Raw genomic sequence first — 23226 nt, 5'->3', positions numbered from 1 at the left:
ATTTGGAGGTGTGTTTAGGGTCATTGTCCTGTTGTAGGATGAAATTGGCTCCAATCAAGCGCTGTCCACTGGGTATGGCATGGCGTTGCAAAATGGAGTGATAGCCTTCCTTATTCAGAATCCCTTTTACCCTGTACAAATCTCCCACCTTACCAGCACCAAAGCAACCCCAGACCATCACATTACCTCCACCATGCTTAACAGATGGCGTCAGGCATTCTTCCAGCATCTTTTCATTTGTTCTGCGTCTCACAAACGTTCTTCTTTGTGATCCAAACACCTCAAACTTGGATTCATCCGTCCACAACACTTTTTTCCAGTCTTCCTCTGTCCAATGTCTGTGTTCTTTTGCCCATCTTAATCTTTTTCTTTTATTGGTCAGTCTCAGATATGGCTTTTTCTTTGCCACTCTGCCCTGAAGCCCAGAATCCCGCAGCCGCCTCTTCACTGTAGATGTTGACACTGGTGTTTTGCGGGTACTATTTAATGAAGATGCCAGTTGGGGACCTGTGAGGCGTCTGTTTCTCAAACTAGAGACTCTAATGTACTTATCTTCTTGCTCAGTTGTGCAACGCGGCCTCCCACTTCTTTTTCTACTCTGGTTAGAGCCTGTTTGTGCTGTCCTCTGAAGGGAGTAGTACACACCGGTGTAGGAAATCTTCAATTTCTTAGCAATTTCTCGCATGGAATAGCCTTCATTTCTAAGAACAAGAATAGACTGTCGAGTTTCAGATGAAAGTTCTCTTTTTCTGGCCATTTTGAGCGTTTAATTGACCCCACAAATGTGATGCTCCAGAAACTCAATCTGCTCAAAGGAAGGTCAGTTTTGTAGCTTCTGTAACGAGCTAAACTGTTTTCAGATGTGTGAACATGATTGCACAAGGGTTTTCTAATCATCAATTAGCCTTCTGAGCCAATGAGCAAACACATTGTACCATTAGAACACTGGAGTGATAGTTGCTTGAAATGGGCCTCTATACACCTATGTAGATATTGCACCAAAAACCAGACATTTGCAGCTAGAATAGTCATTTACCACATTAGCAATGTATAGAGTGTATTTCTTTAAAGTTAAGACTAGTTTAAAGTTATCTTCATTGAAAAGTACAGTGCTTTTCCTTCAAAAATATGGACATTTCAATGTGATCCCAAACTTTTGAACGGTAGTGTATATATATATATATATATATATATATATATATATATATATATATATATATATATATATATATATAGACAGTGATTTTTTTTTTACAGGTCCAGCAGGAAGTTGTAAAGTGTAAAAATGAACAGAAGGACTTCCTCATTCCAAAGATATGCATGTGCGGTGCCTTGTAGGTTCCAAGGAAGTGAATGAGTTGATAATTACCAGACACAAGGTCATGCACCCAAAAAGAAGGTCATTGATTGATTGATAGATACTTAATTGATCCCGAAGGAAATTTAGGTGTCCAGCAGCTTAATACGATACACAATAAACGTTAGTGGTACACACAACAAAAGATTAGCCTGTATAGAGTAACTGCACCGTGCATGAACATAGGATTGTAAATACTTTAGCTGAAAGGTCCTGCGTACATGTGAGTGTTGTTGATGCAGTAGATTAAAATTCCTACAGTGCAAAATGACTGTGTAATGACATCAACTAAAGTGCCTTGAAGTGCATAGTGATCTGGGTTAAAATAGCCAGTGAAATATAACCAGAACAGAGACAAAACAGAGACGGCGTACGTCATACCTTGGTCTGAACCTTGTGGGTTGTAGACACTTGGAGCAGCGTGCTGCATGTTAATTTGTCTTTGGTGGTCTTCTACAGACCTGAAGACAGCCTTGGTGGAGAGAAGTGATTTTTCCTCAGGAACGAGCAGCCGCAGCACCAAGCTGATACACGGCGGCGTGCGCTACCTGCAGAAGGCCATCATGCAGTTAGACTACGAACAGGTAGGACTGGGCGACACTGACAAAATCAAACATCACAGTACTTTGAACAAATCCCTCAACATAAATAATGCAATTATCGATCCCCAGTGATACTGTTGGTGCTTTCATAAGACATTTGCAAACAAAATGTTGATAATGATCATTAGTAATGTGGATGTGATGACAAGCAGGTAGACGTTCATGGTTCATGTCACTAAAACAGTGGAATAAGTTCAGAACATGGTCTCACTTTACTGTAATGCAGCCTTTAAGACCAGGACATGACAACATTTAACTTATATCACCAGGTTACCACAACCACAACCCCACTACACACCTAGTCTCGTCACAGATCCACAATATATCTAGATACTGACCAGCTTTATGATCAGGAAGGCTGTTTGTTATGTCGAGGATCAATCAACCTTTTGTCCATCAACATGGCAATTCTATGCGCTTAACATGAGAACAAGTTAAAAGAAAGAAAATCTATAGAAAGGGCATTTGCCTTTTCTGTACATGGGATATGTGTGTGTGAGAGTATGTGTAGAGGGTGAATCCATCTCACGGTTAGGGTAAGGGTCAAGGTGAATGCATGTTTGCGCGCGTGTGCATGTGTGTGTGTGTGTGTGTGTGTGTGCATGTGTTTGCATACTGATGGCCAGTGTTGGTGCAGGATACTGTTGGTGTATGATTGTTTTGTGATGGGCATCGTGACTCGGTGGTTAGCGAAACCAGTTTGTGGTTAAGCAGTCATCATGTGACATAGACGTGGTCTGTCAAAATCAAAACCTCTTTGAACAGTGTAGTGACTCGGCTGTTCGGGTAGCGTAGCGGTCTATCCTGTTGCCTGCCAACACAGGGATCGGCGGTTCGAATCCCCGTGTTACCCCTGGCTTGGTCAGGCGTCCCTACAGACACAGTTGGCCGTGTCTGCGGATGGGATGCCGGATGTGGGTATGTGTCCTGGTCGCTGCATTAGCGCCTCCTCTGGTCGGTCGGGGTGCCTGTTCGGGGGGGGGAGGGGGAGCTGGGGGGAATAGCGTGAGCCTCCCACGCACTACGTCCCCCTGGTGAAACTCCTCACTGTCAGGTGAAAAGAAGCAGCTGGTGACTCCACATTTATCGGAGGAGATGTGGTAGTCTGCAGCCCTCCCCGGATCAGCAGAGGGGGTGGAGCAGAGACCAGGACGGCTCAGAAGAGTGGGGTAATTGGGCGGATACAACAGGGCAGCATCACATACACGTCTAAAACCCAAGGTGTTTTTCAACAGAGTCTGTTTTAGTTTGTCATTCACAGCAGTTAGAGGAACGTGTATCTGACGGTGCGAATATGAAAGAGGGTTGTAGTTCAGTTTCCTGTCGGGAGTCTCTTATCTCTTTTATGTCTTAACGTAATGTCTAAATGATGCACAAACATGAATGAAAACTCGAGCTGTGTGTGTTTTGTGTTCTCATGAATGTTTAGTTTTTCTGTTTGATGAAATTGTTTTGGAAAATATAATTTATAATTATAGAACCTGATGATTCTTATCAAGTAGTCAAAAAATTGTCTTTTTTCTCATCAACTCGTCTTTTTTTCTTTCTCCTTCTTCCACATCTTCCTCATCAGTACATGATGGTAAAGGAGGCCCTCCGTGAACGTGCCAACCTGCTAGACATTGCTCCTCATCTTTCTGCGCCACTACCCATAATGCTCCCTGTTTACAAGTAAGCCCCACCCTCACACGGCGACAAAGATGCAACAAACAGTAACCATAAGAAGGCCAGAAACCAGTGGGGAAATGGAAAGGGCAAATGAGCAGCAGTAAACTTGCATTAGGTCACAGTGGAATGTTCCATCTGTAAATACCTCATGTGGAGACTCATCATAACAGACTTACATTATTACATGGAGATCCAGCGGGGAAGTTAATGCCTGCTCATGACCAGATGTTAGTAAATATGGCGAGACATACTGTGGCATGCAGCGTTTGGAGGACCTTTCCTATTCCAAAGAAATCCAACTGACGGGCGAAACACTCAAAACAGACAGTAAATCAAAGCAGGAAGACAAGCAAGTTTCATGTCCTGTCCTGTTTGCTAGGAAGGATCAAAAATCTGAATTAACCAGGAGATACGCTACTTTATTCTAGCAGTTTACACAGAAGAAGTGACATAAAGATCAGCTTTACTAACAGCGTCCAGTCTGACAGTTTCCACCCAGACAAACTGTTAGCTCACACAAATGTCTGCATGTCTCTGGTCAAATTCAACATTGCAGTCTGGAAGATTTACATACAAGTCCTTTCTGATATTTTCTAGCACATTATTTCAAACAAATTAATCATGAATATTCAAATCATGTCAACCTTGGTATAGTAGTTGCTAATTGTATTTGACCGACACTGTGCTCCACCATTCAAAAATTTAAATGCCCAACATGCCCCCCCCCCCGCAGACAGACAGACAGACACACACACACACACACACACACACACACACACACACACAGGCTGACGTATAGTATTGAAACTAGACACCACCCATGCGATTACTGGCGTCTTAGAAGATAGCAGTAAGTTAAACCAAAACAACAGTCTTCAGGATTGTAGATGGAAAACCATTTTGCGGTCCTCGTGTGGCCTGAGATAGCATCTGTTTGTTTCCAAGATGGTGGCAGCTGCCTTACTACTGGGCTGGTATCAAGATGTACGACGTGGTGGCTGGCTCCCAGTGCCTGAAGAGCAGCTATGTGCTGGGTAAGACCAAGGCGCTGGAGCTCTTCCCCATGCTGAAGAAGGACAAGCTGGTGGGAGCCATCGTCTACTACGACGGTGAGTCTGAAAACAGTTTCACACCCAGGAAAGGTTTATCGGCTTTCTGTTATCACAATCACAATCAGATTTATTGCCAAGTACAACAACATACAAGGAATTTGTCTTGGTATGTTGGTACATGAGGGAAAATGAAGATTTCAGATTTCAGATTGATTTTATTTCAAACACGCTAAAATAACAAAATAAAATACACAGGAAGGAATACAAGAACAAATGGAAATGGTAGTGAAAATTTTTTGGGAACACTCTGTAACAACACAAGTAATAACTGGACCATGTTCAAACAGTAAATAGTAAAGATAAAAGTTAAAAAGAATCATACATTTAAAATATATATACTATATATAAATAAAGTGCAGTCAACACAGACTCTAGTGTTTATTCACTTGATATTAACATTAAAGATTTACATTAAAAAAGCCAGATGTGGTGCCTTTAGCTGCAAGCATTTTCACACCGACAGCCGTTCAGTGTATCAACGCTGTGTAGTTGTTCCTGTGTTACATGCTGTTTTTCACCAGTGCCGGCAGTGTCCACCACTCACACCCAGTATTCAAATGTACTCACATACACACAGGAAATTCATCAGGTCTGGTTCGTCAAGCCTACCTGAGAAGTATATAAATAAGTATTTTTTTTTTCCTACATCTACCTTAATATTCCGGTGCTCATTTGTTGAGCACTTTTATCAACAACACCACTGATGGTTTCCGGAAAAAAACGATCACTCATTCATTCATTCATTATCCAAGCTGCTTATCTGAATTCGGGTCGCGGGATGCTATATTATATAAATACTAAATGTATTCTTGATAGACATGCAAAACTACATCAAGACCATTCATTTATGTAAAAACAAAAAAGCAATTCCAACTGTTAATGTTTCTGAGAAATGTAATTTAACATTTGAATAACTGATTGTACCCCTGTGTTCAGTTTTAAGTTTATGTATGTTTACTGTACTCTTATTGTAATGTCTTGTATGTTTGTTCTTTGTTATTTAAAAAATAAAAGTATTTAAAAAAAAGTCTACCTGATAAGAAGAAAGAGCTGGAGAAAAAGGAGAAGGGAATGATGGAGAAGGAGAAGAAGGAGATAAAGAAGAAGGAGAAGAAGGAGGTGAAGACAAAGGAGATGAAGGGGGAGAAGGAACTTGCATGTCAAATGCAGAAGAGCAAGATATATGCTAAAATATGAAATTAAACATTATGCAGCATTAAGTTAGGTTTAATTAAATGTCTGATATGGACTGATCAACATTACATGTCAGATGACATTGTTGGACTATCTCGCCGGCAATGCACCAAACTGAAAAGTGACCTGCATGTGAAGGCTGTCTGAATGTGCAGGATCGTGTTGGTGTAAACGGATGTCTGGGACTTGCGGTTTAAGAACAAATGATTGTGGCCAACAGTTGATACCAAATCCACCAAACCTGCAGAAATGAAGGAGAACCACTTCAGCAGATATCTGCAGATGGAAACCACCAGACTGCAGTAGTTTACCTGGCAGTCCAGTTCATGTCTGGATAAATGTAGAGGTCATATGAAAGTGTTGTAAATACAGTTTGAGTGGTATGTAAACTAAAGGAGGAGGGTTGGACGTGAAGGTTGGATGTCCTCCATAATGTTTTGAAACGGAGACGATTTCTCATCTCGGCTGCTTTTCCAGCTCTGCTGCACCGTCGACCACCTCACAACTTATGTTTCACTGATTTAAAGAACAAATAGAAATATATTAACTTAAATAAGTATATCTATATTTTTACCACATGTTGAATAAAACACTGACAAGAGTCAGTGGAAAACAACTTCAAATACACCAGAAAAAGAAAGCTAAAAACGGAACATTAAACGGAAGATATACCAATAAATAAATAAGTTAATACATTTAAAACAAACAAGCAGAACGCTCACCGGAGTCTCATATATTCTAGTTTCTGCTGAAACAGTCAGTCCAGTTTTGTGCACAGACCTGTTAAACGATAGCAAGTATTTCTCTGATGGGTCAAACCAAACAGAAAGATCTCCACCCCGCAGCCCTTTGCACCTCCCCCGGCCCCTCAACACATGATGATGCCTGCACATGGATGGACCCCACTAAACAAAATGTGTGTGTGTGTGTGTGTGTGTGTGAAACCTCCGTCTGAATGAGTGGAGGTTTACACCCCCAGGCATCACTTCATTTCCACCACTGAAAATAACGTGTTTCCCCGGGCGTGTTTCTGCAGTTTTCTACTGTCTTACCAAGACGTCCGCTGACCTGAGACCACCACTACCTACATAATAATTAATAACAACAATAACAATAATGATGATAATGATGAAATAATAATTACGGTGGTGGTGAAAGTATCTTTCTATCTAAAAACTTTTATACCCATAAGTCATTAAATGGCATTTAAAACAACGTTTTCAGGAAATACGTCATGTAACATTAAGGTCATAACACATTCAATACAGTTTTTTTTTTTTTATTATTATTTTTCTCCCCAATTGTATCCGGCCAATTACCCCACTCTTCCGAGCTGTCCCGGTTGCTGCTCCACCCCCTCTGCTGATCCGGGGAGGGCTGCAGACTACCACATGCCTCCAATACATGTGGAGTCACCAGCCGCTGCTTTTCACCTGACAGTGAGGAGTTTCACCAGGAGGATGTAACGCGTGGGAGGATCACGCTATTCCCCCCAGTTCCCCCTTCCCCCTTCCCCCCCTGAACAGGCACCCCAATCGACCAGAGGAGGTGCTGGTGCAGTGACCAGGACACATACCCACATCCGGCTTCCCACCCGCAGACACGGCCAATTGTGTCTGTAGGGACGCCCGACCAAACCGGAGGTAACGCGGAGATTCAAACCGGAGGTAACGCGGGGATTCGAACCGGCGATCCCCGTGTTGGTAGGCAACGGAATAGACCGCCATACCACGCAGAGGCCCTTAATGCAGATGTTTAAAAAACACTTGAGTTTGTTGAGATATCCACCAACTTAAAAACGAATTAGCGGCTGTACTCCTGACCAAATGGTGAAATGAAACTATGTTATTGGATAGATAATATAATATATGATATAATATAATATATTTATAATATAATATATATGATATCATAGATTCATGTTTGAGGAGATGCTACTACTACTGATTCGGGGTAGAGATATTTTTCTCCAAAATGTATTTTATGATTCATCAGGTCCATGTAGAGCTGCTGCAGGAGAGGAGATGTTTGATTTACTCTCCTCCCCACCCCCACCTCCCTCTGCTGGGAGGAGGAGGAGAGGACGATGGGGAAAGAGGTGGGGGGTTGGGTGGGAAGGAGATGGGGGGCTTTTCTTCAATTATGCCGTCTGGAACAATCACGGCCGTGACATTTGGAAATCTGACCTTCTCTCCCGGCAGTGTGGAGCAGAGAGGAGCACCGTCTGTCTGTCTGTCTCTTTATCTGTCTCTGTCTCTCTATCTGTACATCCGTCCACCTGTCTATCTTTCTGTCTGTATCTGTCTGTCTGGTTCCACCTCACCACCACCAAAACAACCCAAACAGCAGCATGTGGGACCAGACGCAGACTGAGCAAACAAAACATAACCTTCTCATTTTGAGGAGGATTGCGTTATTTGTCTCCTGTGGGCAGAATGTTCTGGAAAAAGACAAAAACAAGAAAAGGGTACTCGGTCTCTTGTAGGAAGAAGAGCTACGTCTCCTTCCACAGCCATCACCGCCAAAGGTACAGGAAACACAAAAACACAGGGAGATAGAAGACATGGATGGATGGATGGATGGATGGATGGATGATGGGATTAAAAAAAATGGTGTATCAGAGCTCCTCAGGTTTCATAAGGAAGATGACTAATATCTGATATGAGTTCATGTAAAAAGGGTAGGGCATGTCCACCGAGCCAAACAGCATCTCGTTTCTAAGTTGTTTTTTTTTAATATAATAGATAGCATATAGTAATAGAAGATGGCAGTGCGAATTCACGTTTGCGGCGGCCTCACCCACTACCATCCATGCAGTGTCTTTGTCCACATCTGTGTGTAAGTTTGGGTCTTTGTTTGATGGCCGGGAGAGCTGGCACTGGATCGGCTGAGGGAGCTTGGGTGTGCTGCATCCTGTGGGCCCAGGGACCACGGCCCTGCCCGGAGCTGCGCCCGAAGAGGAAACACTCAGGGCGATTTGAGAGGACGCAGAAGCTAGGCAGGCTAATCTATAACTGCTAGCCCATGCAGACCGACAGTTGCGATAACACCAAGGGTGGTCTGGCGTTGACTGTGTTTTAGTGTCGTCGTCTGGAGTGCGGGGAGGTGTGTCGAGGGTGTCTGGCTGGGAGAGCTGGTGCTGGATCGGCTGGGAGAGCTTGGTCTGCTGCGTGCGATGGGCCCGGGGACCGCGGCCCTGCCTAGAGCTGCGCCCGAAGAGGAAACACCGAGGGCGGTCTGAGAGGACACAGAAGCGGGGCAGGCTAAGCTAACTGCTAGCCCATGCAGACCAACAGTTCCGACAGTCATCCTGGCTGGCGTTCGTTTTATTGGACAGTGATTTTTTATTTTTATTTATTTGGATATGTGTGTTAGTTTGGATATATGTGTTAGTTTGGATATGTGTGTTCTTGTAGTTCATGTAGTTTTTGGATGTGTTTTTGTCTTTGTGTTGCACTGCTGTGGGCTGGGGGAAATGACGTTTCGTTTCATTTCATATGCGCAAGTGCATGAAATGAAACGACAAAGTGTTTCTGATTCCTGAATATTTTCAACGCTTATCATCAGGTGACAGTTTGTGACATTTATTGTCATGTCGCTGCCACTTTGACCCTTGAACTCTGATATTGGTTGGTTGTAATGGCGATGTGGTTAGCGGGCAGATGGTCTTTCAAACACCAGAGATAAAGCTCCTGTTTTGTTGACATTCACTTGAGCAAGGCACTGAATGTCTACCACATCCACACCTGCTGCTCTGAGGTGACCCGTGACCTCTGACCTCTGTAAGAGGAAGATGAGGAAAGAGAAGATGATTAAAGCACTTGTTCTATTCAGGTCTTTCACGCTCTTCCTCTTCTCCATCTGGGTGGGTGTTTGTATATGAATCCGCTCATTGTAAGTCAGGTTAGTTAATCTCGTTTTTTGAGCAGAGCCCTCATTTCTCCACAGTCCACACACCATATTCCTTTACCTACATGTCTCCACAGTCCACACACCATATTCCTTTACTTAGTCTATAATTGACTTGTCAGGAACTTTTTGCATGAATTTTATTCATTTTGCACACACTATATAAAAGTGACCCATTTTTTTCCTGGTTTTTTATTTCCTTTTCATTGTAAATATACTTGGTTTTCGTACTGATTTGTGACATCTTACACTCTGAGAAGAGAGGGCAGAATTTTACTTTTTGGAGTACAAATATTGTCACTGGGATTGTCGCCTATGCAGATATAATACAATACAGTATTTGTTGCAAGTCCCATTTTTTTACCCCATCCAATGTACCTTCAAAAGTGCAAGTGTATACAGCAGGACACCAAGATGTAGCTGTGATGGTGCATCTCTGCAAAGTGCGCCTTTGTGCACAAAAACATGCTCTTTCAGTGTGTATGTACCAAATATGAGTCATGTTCCTCGTAGTCCATTGTCAAAAATCTGCATGACAAATAAAAACAAATGCTGATTATTAATGTTGCTCTCTCTCCCTGTCTCTCTCTCTCCCCATCTCCTCATCCAGGGCAGCACAACGATGCCCGTATGAACCTGGCCATTGCCCTCACCGCGGCCCGCCACGGGGCCACCATCAGCAACTACACCGAGGTGGTGCGTCTGCTGAAGACAGGCAACCCAGAGACAGGCGAGGAGAAGGTGGATGGCGCACGCTGCAGGGACGTCATTACAGGTGAGCTGCGACACGGAATGCATCAGACCACGGGTTCAGTAACCGCCGTGTGTGTATCTCTAGGGGGCTGGGCATCTGCTGTGGACACCATTGAGCAAAACACAGACACCGCTCTGTTGTCTCCAAGTTGCTCTAGATAAGAACGTCAGTTAAATTCCTGAAAGGTAAAATAGGAATGTAAATGCCAAGCCTATCACATCTGTGAGAACACACGCACGCACGCACGGACGCACGCACACACACACACACACACACACACACATGCACACAGGCAGGCAGGCAGGCTTCCAGGCACACAGTATTGAAACTAGACACCATATCACACAGTCTTACACCCCTTCAGCAATAGCACGTTTTGAAATGAATTATTATGCAGAGAATTAAGAGGTGCAGTTCTGTGTTTAAGGTTGATTGATTTTGAGGGGGACAGTTCTTCACCTTGTTTAGCGAGGCTGTCATGTGAGGAAACAGGAGAGATGGAGGGAACGAGTGTCACAAAGATCCAGGGCCAGACGTACAGATTTTATTATAAGACCACACTGTAATGATAATGATAACAACGGTAGTAATCTTTATTTATACAGCGACAGTTTACAGCATGCTCTACAGAACAGAAGGAATATGCTCACTAAAATTCAGAGCACAATTTGCAGGATCTCAATTGCACACTCAAATAAAACAATAGAATGCATTAAAAGCATTCTATAGGCCGCTCTGATGGCCGAGCAAGATAAACCGCCTTTCTTACGGTCCGCTCGTCATGTGGCTGGGAGGTTCGTATCCCAGACTCGCCGTAACCGGTCACGGCCAGAGCGTCCACGGGGTAAGGCATTCATTAGGCCACCCTTACCCGAGGGATAGTGGGTGTAGATCGGTGTAGTGTTCGGGGACTCGTCGTTCTCCAGCGACCCCTCTGGCCCATAAGGGCACCTGCAGCCAAGCAACTGAAAGCATTCTTCTTACGTCTCCTTCACGGCCTGAAGGTAATGCAATCCATGCGAGACTTCAGCGTGTAAAATAGCGAGAGCAGTGTTTGAAGGAAGCTGGTGTTATGACTATCTCCTTCCTGTGAAAACATGAGCCAGGGGAGTTATTCGACAAGAGTTCCGGCCATATGCCATTGGGTTAATCAGGTGGGATAAGGGGAAAAACTAGAAATAAATTTATACAAAAAAAAAACCATTCAATAATGAAATAAAAATAAAAATAACAAAACATAACAGTACCTTTTTCAAAACGTCCATCAGGCCCAGATTGTTGGTCTTCACCGCCGGTGTTTCCGTCTGAATGGAAAATAAAACCAGAAAAGCAAACCTTAGCAGACTTCTCATCCTCCTCAACACGCCAGTCATTTCCACTTCCCTCCGACTGGTGTGCAGGTTTTCGTGAAACCTGCACACCAGTCGTGACGTGAAGGTTTCAGGAGAGGTGAGCAGTGGTTCCTATGACCTGACCATGGGGTCACAGTCCTGAAAAGGTCAAAGTCGTTTCATAACTTTGTCAAAAATGGTTTAATTTATGGGCGGCACATCGGCGCAGTGCTTAGCACAGTTGCCTCACAGCAAGAAGGTCCTGGGTTCGAACCCCGGGGTAGTCCAACCTTGGGGGTCGTCAGCCGTGTGGAGTTTGCATGTTCTCCCCGTGTCTGCGTGGGTTTCCTCCGGGTGCTCCGGTTTCCTTCCACAGTCCAAAGATATGTAGGTAAGGTGAATCAGCCGTACTAAAGTGTCCCTAGGTGTGAATGTGTGTGTGTGTGTGTGTGTGTGTGGGTGTATGTGGGCCGTGTGATGGCCAGGCAGCCTGTCCAGGGTGTCTCCCCACCTGCCGCCCAATGACTGCTGGGATAGGCTCCAGCATCCCATGACCCTGAGTTTGCATAAGCGGTTTGGATAATGGATGGTTTGATTTACTTCAGATCGACGTCCGAATGTTTGACTTTGTGTTTCTGTCCATTGCTGCAGTGAGAAATTCATAATTTTACAGATCAATAGAGGTCAAAGTTCAGATGGCCGGACGGTGGGTTTTGTGGCTCCCTGTTTATTCCTGTTGTGTTTGTTCCTTGAAGGAGAGGAATTTGACGTGAGGGCAAAGTGTGTGATCAACGCCACTGGGCCCTTCACGGACTCCCTGAGGAAGATGGACAACCAGAAAATGGACAACATCTGTCAGCCCAGCGCCGGCGTTCACATCGTCATCCCTGGTTACTACAGGTAAGAGAGCTAGTTAGTCTGTTCTGTTCTGTCAAGTCTTTCCTCATTCAGATGAAGGGTGTAAAGATAGTCTGTCATCCACTGTTATTTAGCGTGTTTCTGGGTGTGTGACACATATACTATATGTCATGCCATTTAGTGTCATTCATAATGTGCATCTGGTGATGTGAGACTACATGTGCTGTGGGATTCTGGTAATATGGTGATATAACTTAAATGTTGTGTAAATACCTTATGACAACATAAATAGGCGTCTGGGTAGCGTAGTGGTCTATTCCGTTGCCTACCAACATGAGGATCGCCGGTTCGAATCCCCGTGTTACCTCCGGCTTGGTCAGGCGTCCCTACAGCCACAATTGGCCGTGTCTGCGGGTGGGGAGCTGGATGTGGGTATGTGTCCTGGTCGCTGCACTAGCGCCTCCTCTGGTCGGTTGGGGCGCCTGTTCAGGGGGGAGGGGGAACTGGGGGGAATAGCGTGATCCTCCCATCCCCTGCGTCCCTCTGGTGAAACTCTTCACTGTCAGGTGAAAAGAAGTGGCTGGAGACTCCACATGTGGTAGTCTGCAGCCCTCCCTGGATCAGCAGAGGGGGTGGAGCAGTGACCGGGACGGCTCGGAAGAGTGGGGTAATTAGCCGGGTACAACTGGGGAGAAAAGGAGGGGGGGTTAAAAAAAAGCGTAAATAGTCATCCCCAAAACATCATCACATTATCAATATCGAGGTATTCAGTCAGACATATCATGATGTTTGATTTTGTCAGTATCACCCGCCTGTTCAAGCCCTCGTCCCGACGTCCATCATCTCAGTTGGCTTTAGTTTGTCTCACAGCAACATTTGTCTGTTTGTTGCTCTCATTCGTTCATAGACGTGTGTGCGGTTCAGCCAGGGGTCAGTCCAGTCTGCTTCAGCTGCAGCACTTTTGTGAAAGTCTGAGTTTTAAAGTTCAGCGAAGCTTATTGAGAGAAACCCGAGGGAGCGCGAGCCCTTTAAAACAGCATCAGAAATGCCAGACACCTCATTCTCTCTCTCTCTCTCTCTCTCTCTCTCTCTCTCTCTCTCTCTCTCTCTCTCTCTCTCTCTCTCTCTCTCTCTCTCTGTCTCTCTCTCTCTCTCTCTCTCTCTCACCTCCCTCATTCCTTCTGCTGTCTTCTGTCATCCTCTCCTTTCTGTCTTTTTCGCTCATCCAGCTTTTCTCCTCTGTTCGTTCTCCTTCGTGTTCCTTCTGGCGCTCCTCCTCTCTCTCTTCACTCCTCGCCCACTTTGTTCACCTCACCTCCTCCTCTCCTCTTCTCCCCACCCCCACCAGTGTCTCCCTCCTCTCCTCCACCTGTTTTCAGCGACTTCAGTTCATTTGCTCCACATCCCCCTTTTCCAGGCAGACAGAAAGGCAGCCAGATAGTATAAAGACGGAAACTGCAGTTTCTATCTATCCCAAAAAGAAGCATGGATGTTTTATGTTTTTGAGAATCATCTCTGCAAATTGATGAAATTACTGTTAAGCAGATTAAAGAGTATTGTTTTTATTATTTTGAAATTTTATTTTAGATTAGATTGCTAATTTTCTTTAAAATATAACAGATTTTAATGTAATGTAATTTTCCATTACATCAACGTTTATTTTTGGCCTGCGGCCCTCCAGCCAGATTAATTTTTGGCCCTTCAGAGGAAAGAATTTGGACAACTCTGCTATAGATGAATAAATACTCTAGATACATAAATAGATAACCTTAGTCTTCTCTCCCCTCTGTTCTCTCAGTCCTGACAACATGGGTCTCTTGGACCCGGCCACCAGTGATGGGCGGGTCATCTTTTTCCTGCCCTGGGAGAAAATGACCATCGCCGGGACCACTGACTCGCCCACCAGCGTGACGGCTCACCCCATCCCCCGAGAGGAGGACATCAACTTCATCCTGAGGGAGGTCCGCAACTACCTCAGTCCTGACGTTGAAGGTACGGCCATATTCAGGAGCCTCCCCCCTCTTCCTCCTCCTCCCTCACCCCTGGTTATGTTGCTGTGATGCAGTGATGCTCAAGGAGAGCTGTGTGCATGTAGATTATCATAGCAACTCAACACAACAATGGCATTTCATCTCTATTTATTTTTTACACAACATAGCATGAGACACTAGACCTTACACGTTACTTGAAGCTGAAGGGGATAAGTGAATGTGATCATAATAATAACTGGATATTAATAAATGCATTATGAAAATGACGCGGAGGGAAATACAGACATATATGCATACATGGATGCACACACACACACAATAAGAAAAACAATAAAAATACACGGGGGGGGTGGGGGTTGAGAGAGTGTATACTGTCAGATGTTACTAACTTGTCCCTCCCTGTCTGGTTGAACATGTGCTGATATGTGAACTCAGCCCTAATCCTTTCCTCTGATGGTTAAACTCAGCATTGTATGGATTGGTGGTTTTTGTTGTGCCCATACTGCGTTGTCTTCCTGGTGTCCACAGTGCGTCGTGGGGATGTTCTTGCAGCGTGGAGTGGCATCCGGCCCCTGGTGACTGACCCAAACTCAAAAGACACACAGTCCATCTGCAGGAACCACATCGTCAACATCAGCGACAGCGGTCTCGTCACAATTGCAGGTCTGTGCACACGACAACATTAGCTTGGTCATGTGATATGGTGTGTGTGTGTGTGCGCATTGTGCATGCTCGTGTGGTATTTTGTGAGAACAGAGAGCAAGAGAGAGACAAATTGTGTGTGTGTGTGTGTGTGTGTTTGTGTGTGTGTGTGTGTGTGTGTGTGTGTGTGTCCGTCTGTGTGTGTGTCCGTCTGTGTGTGTCCAGGTGGGAAGTGGACCACCTATCGGTCCATGGCTGAGGAGACACTGGACGCTGCCATCAAAGCCCACGGCCTCACAGCAGGACCCAGTAAGACTGTGGGTCTAAAGCTGGAAGGAGGCAAAGACTGGACTCCCACCCTTTACATCCGCCTGGTCCAGGACTACGGCCTGGAAAATGAGGTCAGACACACCCGTAGACACACTACATTGGTGTTTGGTAATTATTTTTATTATTATCGCTATGTTTCCACTGTCCAGGGCTTACAATCAATTTATTTCTTTTTCTGATTCTACATAAACACTGAGAGTGACCATATGGTTATTAGATGTGTAGAAAAATAGGCTTTACTGGTGCATCAATTTCACATAAGTCAGTCCAAAAATCAAAAAAGGGGAAAACTGTACTCTTGAATTAATTAATGTCTTTGGATAAATACCACAGATTTATTTTGCATGTTTTAAATGGAGGATATACAGCTTGGCAAACTGACGAAAATGACGTTTCATATTAATGTCAGTTATTAACATCTACTGTTAGTTATATAGTAGAAAGCTATGGATAGTGAATATGGGTGTTTTTTGTCTGAGTGGTTGTTATTTTTGACTTTGTCTTAATATATGTGAATACAGCTGGAATTGAAGACACTGCTGCTAGTGTGCAGAGTTTGTATGGAGCTTCATGTACAGAAAGTCAGTGGCAGGGTAACCAAGCACCTGATGAAATGCTGTCATTTCCTGTGGGAACTGGGGTTATTGACAAAATTAAAATTCATGACTGAACACCTCCATATCAATAACGTGATGATATTTAGGGATGTCTATTGGTGCTTACATAAGATATTTTCACAGCAGAACATGATGATAAATGATCATTAGTAATGTGGATATGATGACCAAGCAGGTAGACGTTCATTGTTCATGTCACTAAAACAGTGGAATAGGTTCAGTAAAGTGTCTCACTTTACTGTAATGCAGCCTTTAAGACTAGGACATGACAACATTTAACTTATATCACCATGTTACCCCAACACAATCCCACAACACACCTAGTCTCACATCACCACATATTCACATTGTATCCACATTATATCCAGATCACCATATATACACATTATATCCGCATTATATTCACATTATATCCAGATCACTACTATATGTACACGTTATATCCATATTATATCCATATTATATCCAGATATATTGACCGATCTAATTTCTTGTCAGTTTGCCAAGCTGATTCAATGTAAAGCAATTTGTAACTTTGTTTTAGAGAAGTACCACATAAATAACTTATTATTATTATTGTTATGAGTAGTAGTAGTGGTAGTCCATCCGTCCATTATCCAAGCCACTTATCCCAATTAGGGTTGCGGGATGCTGGAGCCTATCCCAGCAGTCATTTGGCGGCAGGCGGGGAGACACCCTGGACAGACCACCGGGCCATCACAGGGCTGACACATTGTCCTTCCCATGTGCCAGTTCCACATAATAAGGAAACAAACACTTAGGCAGGCAAGGACATCCGTCCTCAGACTGCCATACGTTATTTATTTACATATGTACTACATCCAGCCCTTTTCCAGGCTGATCTCTTTATCTTACCAGCACGGGTGTAGTATTATTATTATTATTAGTAGTAGTAGTAGTAGTAGTAGTACTAGTAGTAGTACTAGTAGTAGTGGTCATGTTACAAATGTGGTGGATGGATGTTTTTAGTGTGGAGTGCCTCACAGCAGGGCTGTTCAGCTAGTTGCCATTGAGCTGCATATGTTTCTAACAGTACATCAGCTGACTTCACTAACTCACACACATTTAATGAGAGGAAGAGGAATTAATTAGGGAAATCTGCTGTTTGCATACCGTCCTCTCAGACCATCCGGCTAGCATTGATTCATGAAAATCTATGCTTTAGCGCTATCTATATTAGAAGCAGGTGGAATAATCTGCCCACACTTGCAGATTGTTTTTTTATTGTTGTTGGGAAAAGTTAGATTCAGTGAAATGTTAAGATAAAGCAGTTTCTGCAGAGTGTAATTTAGCCGCAGTGTAATAGACATATCTAGCTGAAACATCCTGTTTTCTATGGCATTTTACAATTAACATCAAAACACACCGTCCATCCAGTAATCTGTGGTGCGTTTTAATTAAATCTAATAAAAGTGTGTACCAAGAAGCTGAGCGGCTGCGGCTGCAGCCCTCATTAGAGGAGCTGCTCCGGCTCCGCTGTTTCTGGAATAATCCTAAAGGTCACAGTTGATATTTGGACAGCATTTGCCCTTTCGCATGATGGGCAAGCCAACGATCTGAATAGCAAATAGCCCTTTTGTTGTCTCCAAACATATGACATCTCATCGACAAAACGGTCACCGGCGCTTATCGTTTGGCTCTGACGAGATCAAATCAATCATCTGCATATTGTTAACAAGGCGCCACCATTAGAGTGTGTGGTGTTAGCTGTTAGCATCGCCTCCCCCACCTGCCGTATTTCAACTGCTTTACCACATTCATAACCAGACATGAGATAAATAAGTTGTAAGGAAAGCAGTCTTGTTTATGAAAACGTTTAATAAATACCTTGAAACTAATTAAAATACGAGTTATAACACTAACACCGTTGTTTATACTAGCACTGACAGTTAAGCTAACACTGATGCTAGTAAGAATGGCAGGAAAAACAGAACATAATTATTATTATTATTAGTGGTAATAGTACAGTTATCAGTAGTGTCTGCATAGGTATCAGTGCTAATAATACATGTGTGATGGTTTATTTATGAATGTAAATGTTTCTAGTCTAGTTGCAGATCCATTGCAGTGTTGTTTCTTCGTTTACTATGACTGATGTTATAATTATAAATACGTTATAATTCTAGTATGGTACAATCCCGGTACCAGGTTTGGAACTGGCTTAATGGCTGAATATTCATATTTCAAGTTGAATACGCTGCATTGTTTTCTCTGCTGTCTTGACAAGCTGAGTTTGTCCTATGAACAGTAACTGACAGTGAATCCTGTCTTCCTGTCGGGCTCCGCAGGTCGCCCAGCATTTGGCTTCCACGTACGGAGGAAAGGCATTCGATGTGGCCAAGATGGCACGGGTGACTGGGAAGAGATGGCCGATAGTTGGAAAGAGGCTGGTGTCAGAGTTCCCTTACATCGAGAGCGAGGTACAACACACCCACTTTAAAAATAGATATACATATTAGACACTTATTCCGATACTGGTATCAGACTGAAATCCAACACCAAAAACCATTAGTAACGTGATAAATAAAAACAAAATGGGTTGCTTTGCTACATTTTTGGAACACTGACGCCTGTATTTCTTAAATGATGAAAACAAACAGATTCTTTCTTAATTATTTTGCTCATTAACCCCAAAGTAATGGTCTAAACCTGCACTGTTCAGTAAAGTAATGGATCAGACCGGTACTCGGTATGGGCTGATACTTAAAGTGTCGTACTCGGCTCAGTATGGACAGTGGACATGGAACAATGGCACCTTTCAAGAAACAGGCAAAAAACAAGCGATTAACCCTTAAACGAGAAAGTTATTTTAGATGATGTCCCCTATGTCAATTATGTATCTTGTGGGCGTCCGGGTAGTGTAGCGGTCTATTCCATTGCCTACCAACACAAGGATCGGCTGTTCGAATCCCCGTGCTACCTCCGGCTTGGTCGGGCGTCCCTACAGACACAGTTGGCCGTGTCTGCAGGAGGGAAGCCGGGTGTGGGTATGTGTCCTGGTTGCTGCACTAACACCTCCTCTGGTTGGTCGGGGCGCCTGTTCAGTGGGGAGGGGGAACTGGGGGGAGTAGCGTGATCCTCCCACGCGCTACGTCCCCCTGATGAAAAACTCCTCACTGTCAGGTGAAAAGAAGCGGCTGGTGACTTCTCTGATACATGTGGATGTATGGGAGGAGGCATGTGGGAGTCTGCAGCCCTCCCCGGATCAGCAGAGGGGGTGGAGCAGCGACTGGGATGGCTCGGATTAGTGAGGTGATTGGCCAAATACAATTGGGGAGAAAGGGGGCGGGGGGGGATATTATGTATCTTTAAATACATCTTATATAACCAGACCTACAAACTTAACTTGATGAAAGTTTTAAGAATAATTAATAATTTTTCAGGTTTTGATTTGTGTAACTTTCCTCTCATAAACACGTCTTGTTTCAAGATGGAACAGAAAGCAGAATGTGACGCTGACTGGTGTGGATATAAGATTGAATAAACTGTCGGCTCTGGTGCCACGTAAACAACACAAAACTCAATCCAATGCCATTTATCGAGTACCGAGTCTCCATCTGTTTTTACTGACAAATATGTGATGCGCTCCAGTCAGCGGACATCTGGATACCAGCAGAGGGATCCATTTTGTTTCAACACACCATCACAGACAAAAACTATTAAAAGACACACAAAAACCAGTTTATCCTGTAGCTGGTTTCACACTGTGGCCTGTCACAGAAAAAGAAGAGCAAACAGAGGATTTCCTCACAGCAACCAGTAAATTACCCTCAGAAAGACTGAGTCTTCCCCTCCGTGTCCTCTGTCCTTTCTACAGGTGCAGTACGCCATCAAGGAGTACGCCTGCACTGCCATCGACATCATTGCGCGGCGTACCCGTCTGGGCTTCCTGAACGTGCAGGCGGCTGACGAGGCCCTGCCGCGCATCGTGGAGATCATGGGAAACCAGCTGGGCTGGAGCCAGGAGAGAAGGACGGTATGCTAATTTGGGGATTTAACAGTTTACTAGCTATGGCAATGGCCAAAAATTAAAACCCATGTCCAAACAAGTCACATCACCGTGGACTGGGTCTGAAAATGTATGTGCTGAAATAACTCCTACTGTCTCTCACACTAAATTACTTTCTCAATGTCTTAAATCATCGGGATGTGACCTGCCTTACATGGCACTTACGTTGAAAATTCTCCAAACAAGTGGAACTGCACCAGGAACAAGTGGAACCGTCTCACATGCCCGTCGGACTGTTTCACCTGTTTTAAGGAACAACCAAGGACAACTTGGTTTTTTACAACCTGGGTCTTAATCCTGTAGTTTTTGTCATCGTTGTCAGCGGTGTCTTGTGGGACAAGTGAACAGGAGCGTCAGACATGTTTCAACAAGTCCAATGTAACCCAATTACCTAAACCAGGTATTTGGAAGTGAAGGTTAAAAGTTATGATGTGAGATGTCCAATATGATCAATGACATGGCCCATCTACTTCCTGGTTCTTCCTGCAGGAAGTAGCAGCCTATACTTAGCATAGGTAGTAGTAACCATCCAGGGGGGTTGTTGTTTAACCACTCCTGTTCACTTGTCCCATAAGACACTGCTGTAAAGCTGAGTCCAGCCGTGTTCCATGTCCAACATCTACCAAATGAAGCCAGTAGTAAAATAAGGTAATAACTGATATGACCAATGGAAAAAACTAGGAATATAAGACCCAGGTTGGAAAAAAAAATGGAAATGATCCTTTAAGACCTGGTGCATGGGCGTTTTTTGCAGCATGGTCCCATGGCCTTTATCTGTGGCAGCTTTATAACCAATCAAATGTCACAGTGCCAAATCAGTCTGTTTATTTTGATTCAGCTGATGTCAAATGGATGTGGGTGGTATCTTAGTGGTAAACAGCCTGCCAGTGTGCAATGTGTCTGTCCACCCTGTGTTTGTGTGGATTTCCCTGTGGATGCTCCAGTGTCCATGCTTCTCAGGTGAATTTGAGATTCTGTATAGCCCATAGATAAGAATGGCTCTTGTTTGTGAGTGATTATGTGTCTTTGTGTTGGCCCTGCGTCCGATGTGCCCATGACCCATCCAGAATAGGTTCCAACCTCAGAAACAGGCAGGTAAAGAAAATGGATGAATTACTTCTAATTTCGACTGTATTCATTTGTCCTAACCTAGTTGTGAGTTGTAGCAAAGCTGTGGGTTTCTCAGAAAACCTGTTCGGTTGAAGAAACGCTGTAATCCCTGATGAGCCTCGACACTCAGCCAGAGGTTATTCTCAGATCAGAACACAATAGTGAGGTCCCACCCTTTATCCTCTCCCAAGGGGAGGACGTTGTTTGTTTTTTGTGTGTGTGTGTGTGTATGTGTGTGTGTGTGTGTGTGTGTGTGTGTGTGTGTGTGTGTGTGTGTGTGTGTGTGTGAGAGAGAGAGAGAGAGAGAGAGAGAGATAGCGAAAACCTAAAGAAAATAGAAAGGCCGTTGTAGGTGGCTTAGTTCACATCAGGGTGAATGCTGGGTAAAATTTTCTAAGACCCGTCCGTCATGCACTGGTGACTGCCTTTAACCAGCACACACTTCCCCCATGCTTCGTCTGTTGTCATGCCAACTCTTTGTGGGGGATGTTAGCAGTTCTTCGCTCTGTGTTAATGCTTTCTATATATTCATATTTATTTTATAAAAAGGGTGTCCAGATAGCGTAGTGGTCTATTCTGTTGCCTGCCAACACAGGGATCGCCGGTTTGAATCCCTGTGTTACCGCCGCCTTGGTCAGGCATCCCTACACAGTTGGCTGCGTGCGGGTGGGAAGCCGGATGTGAGTATGTGTCCTGGTTGCTGCACTAGTGCCTCCTTTGGTCAGTCAGGGTGCCTGTTTGAGGGGAGGGGGAACTGGGGGGAATAGCGTGATCCTCCCATGTGCTACATCCCCCTGGTGAAACTCCTCATTGTCAGGTGAAAAGAAACGGCTGGGGACTCCACATGTATCGGAGGAGGCATGTGGTAGTCTGCAGCCCTCCCCGGATCGGCAGAGGGGGTGGAGCAGCGACTGGGACGGCTCGGAAGAGTGGGGTAATTGGCCAAATACAATTATGTGATCGCTCATCTTGAACTTCCTCTATCCTCTGTCATCACTGTGGAAACAGAGGATGGGGTGAACAAAGCAGAGATTACATACGTTCATTCAGACGGTACGATAATGCGCAGATCTCTGAATTTGTACCTGCAGGCAGAGCTAGAAGCGGCAAAGAAGTTCCTCTATCTGGAGATGGGCTACAGGTCACGCTCTGAACAGCTGACCAAGATGTCTGAGATCACGCTGGACTACCAGGAAGTGGTCAGGTAATCCTTGCTGTTCCTCCAGCTGCTCGCTGGTGATGATGAGTAATGATAAAACATCTCCCACCGGGATGAGGAGCATCTTAAGATCAGTGAAATGGTTAACTGGTTGACTGATTGACAGGTCGACTGGTGAACTGGTTAATTAAGCATTACTAGTGATGCAGGCAGCTTCTCTGTTGAAGCTGGACTCTCCTGATTCCTGTTACATCCAAGTCCTGTTCACAGTCTGTGTCCTCATGAAGACATTGTAGTTTGGGGTTGATTTTGATAAATTGAAAAGGCAGTTTACATTTCTGTTCATCTGATCATTTGATTGACAGGTACAAGAAGCGCTTCCACAAGTTTGACAAAGAGCGTAAAGGCTTCATCACCACAGTGGACGTCCAGTGTGTCCTGAACGTGAGTCCGTCTCTCTACACCGCTTTATCTGTGCTTGTTTGTTTGCTCTCGTCTCTTTTTCCTTCTTTTTTCTGTCTCTGTCTCTGTGTCTCTCTCTCTGACTCTCTGCCTTTCTTCT

The 23226-nt window shown here is 44.3% G+C and overlaps 1 protein-coding gene across 1 annotated transcript in view; it reads left to right on the top strand.

The window, feature by feature from the left end:
• Nucleotides 1-23226, top strand: part of LOC130131326 (glycerol-3-phosphate dehydrogenase, mitochondrial-like) — a 39692-nt gene that overhangs the window by 9295 nt on the left and 7171 nt on the right. Inside the window, exons 4-15 of the mRNA XM_056300980.1 lie at nt 1817-1941; nt 3533-3630; nt 4573-4736; nt 10453-10617; nt 12683-12827; nt 14584-14777; nt 15305-15439; nt 15644-15819; nt 18675-18806; nt 20204-20362; nt 22597-22709; nt 23030-23108. Of these exons, the coding sequence (XP_056156955.1) occupies nt 1817-1941; nt 3533-3630; nt 4573-4736; nt 10453-10617; nt 12683-12827; nt 14584-14777; nt 15305-15439; nt 15644-15819; nt 18675-18806; nt 20204-20362; nt 22597-22709; nt 23030-23108 (1685 nt within the window). The remainder of the gene's footprint in view (nt 1-1816; nt 1942-3532; nt 3631-4572; nt 4737-10452; nt 10618-12682; nt 12828-14583; nt 14778-15304; nt 15440-15643; nt 15820-18674; nt 18807-20203; nt 20363-22596; nt 22710-23029; nt 23109-23226) is intronic.

Source organism: Lampris incognitus, chromosome 21 (assembly GCF_029633865.1).
Source record: "Lampris incognitus isolate fLamInc1 chromosome 21, fLamInc1.hap2, whole genome shotgun sequence".
Lineage (NCBI taxonomy): Eukaryota > Metazoa > Chordata > Actinopteri > Lampriformes > Lampridae > Lampris > Lampris incognitus.
This window is presented reverse-complemented; position numbering and strand designations above follow the sequence as displayed.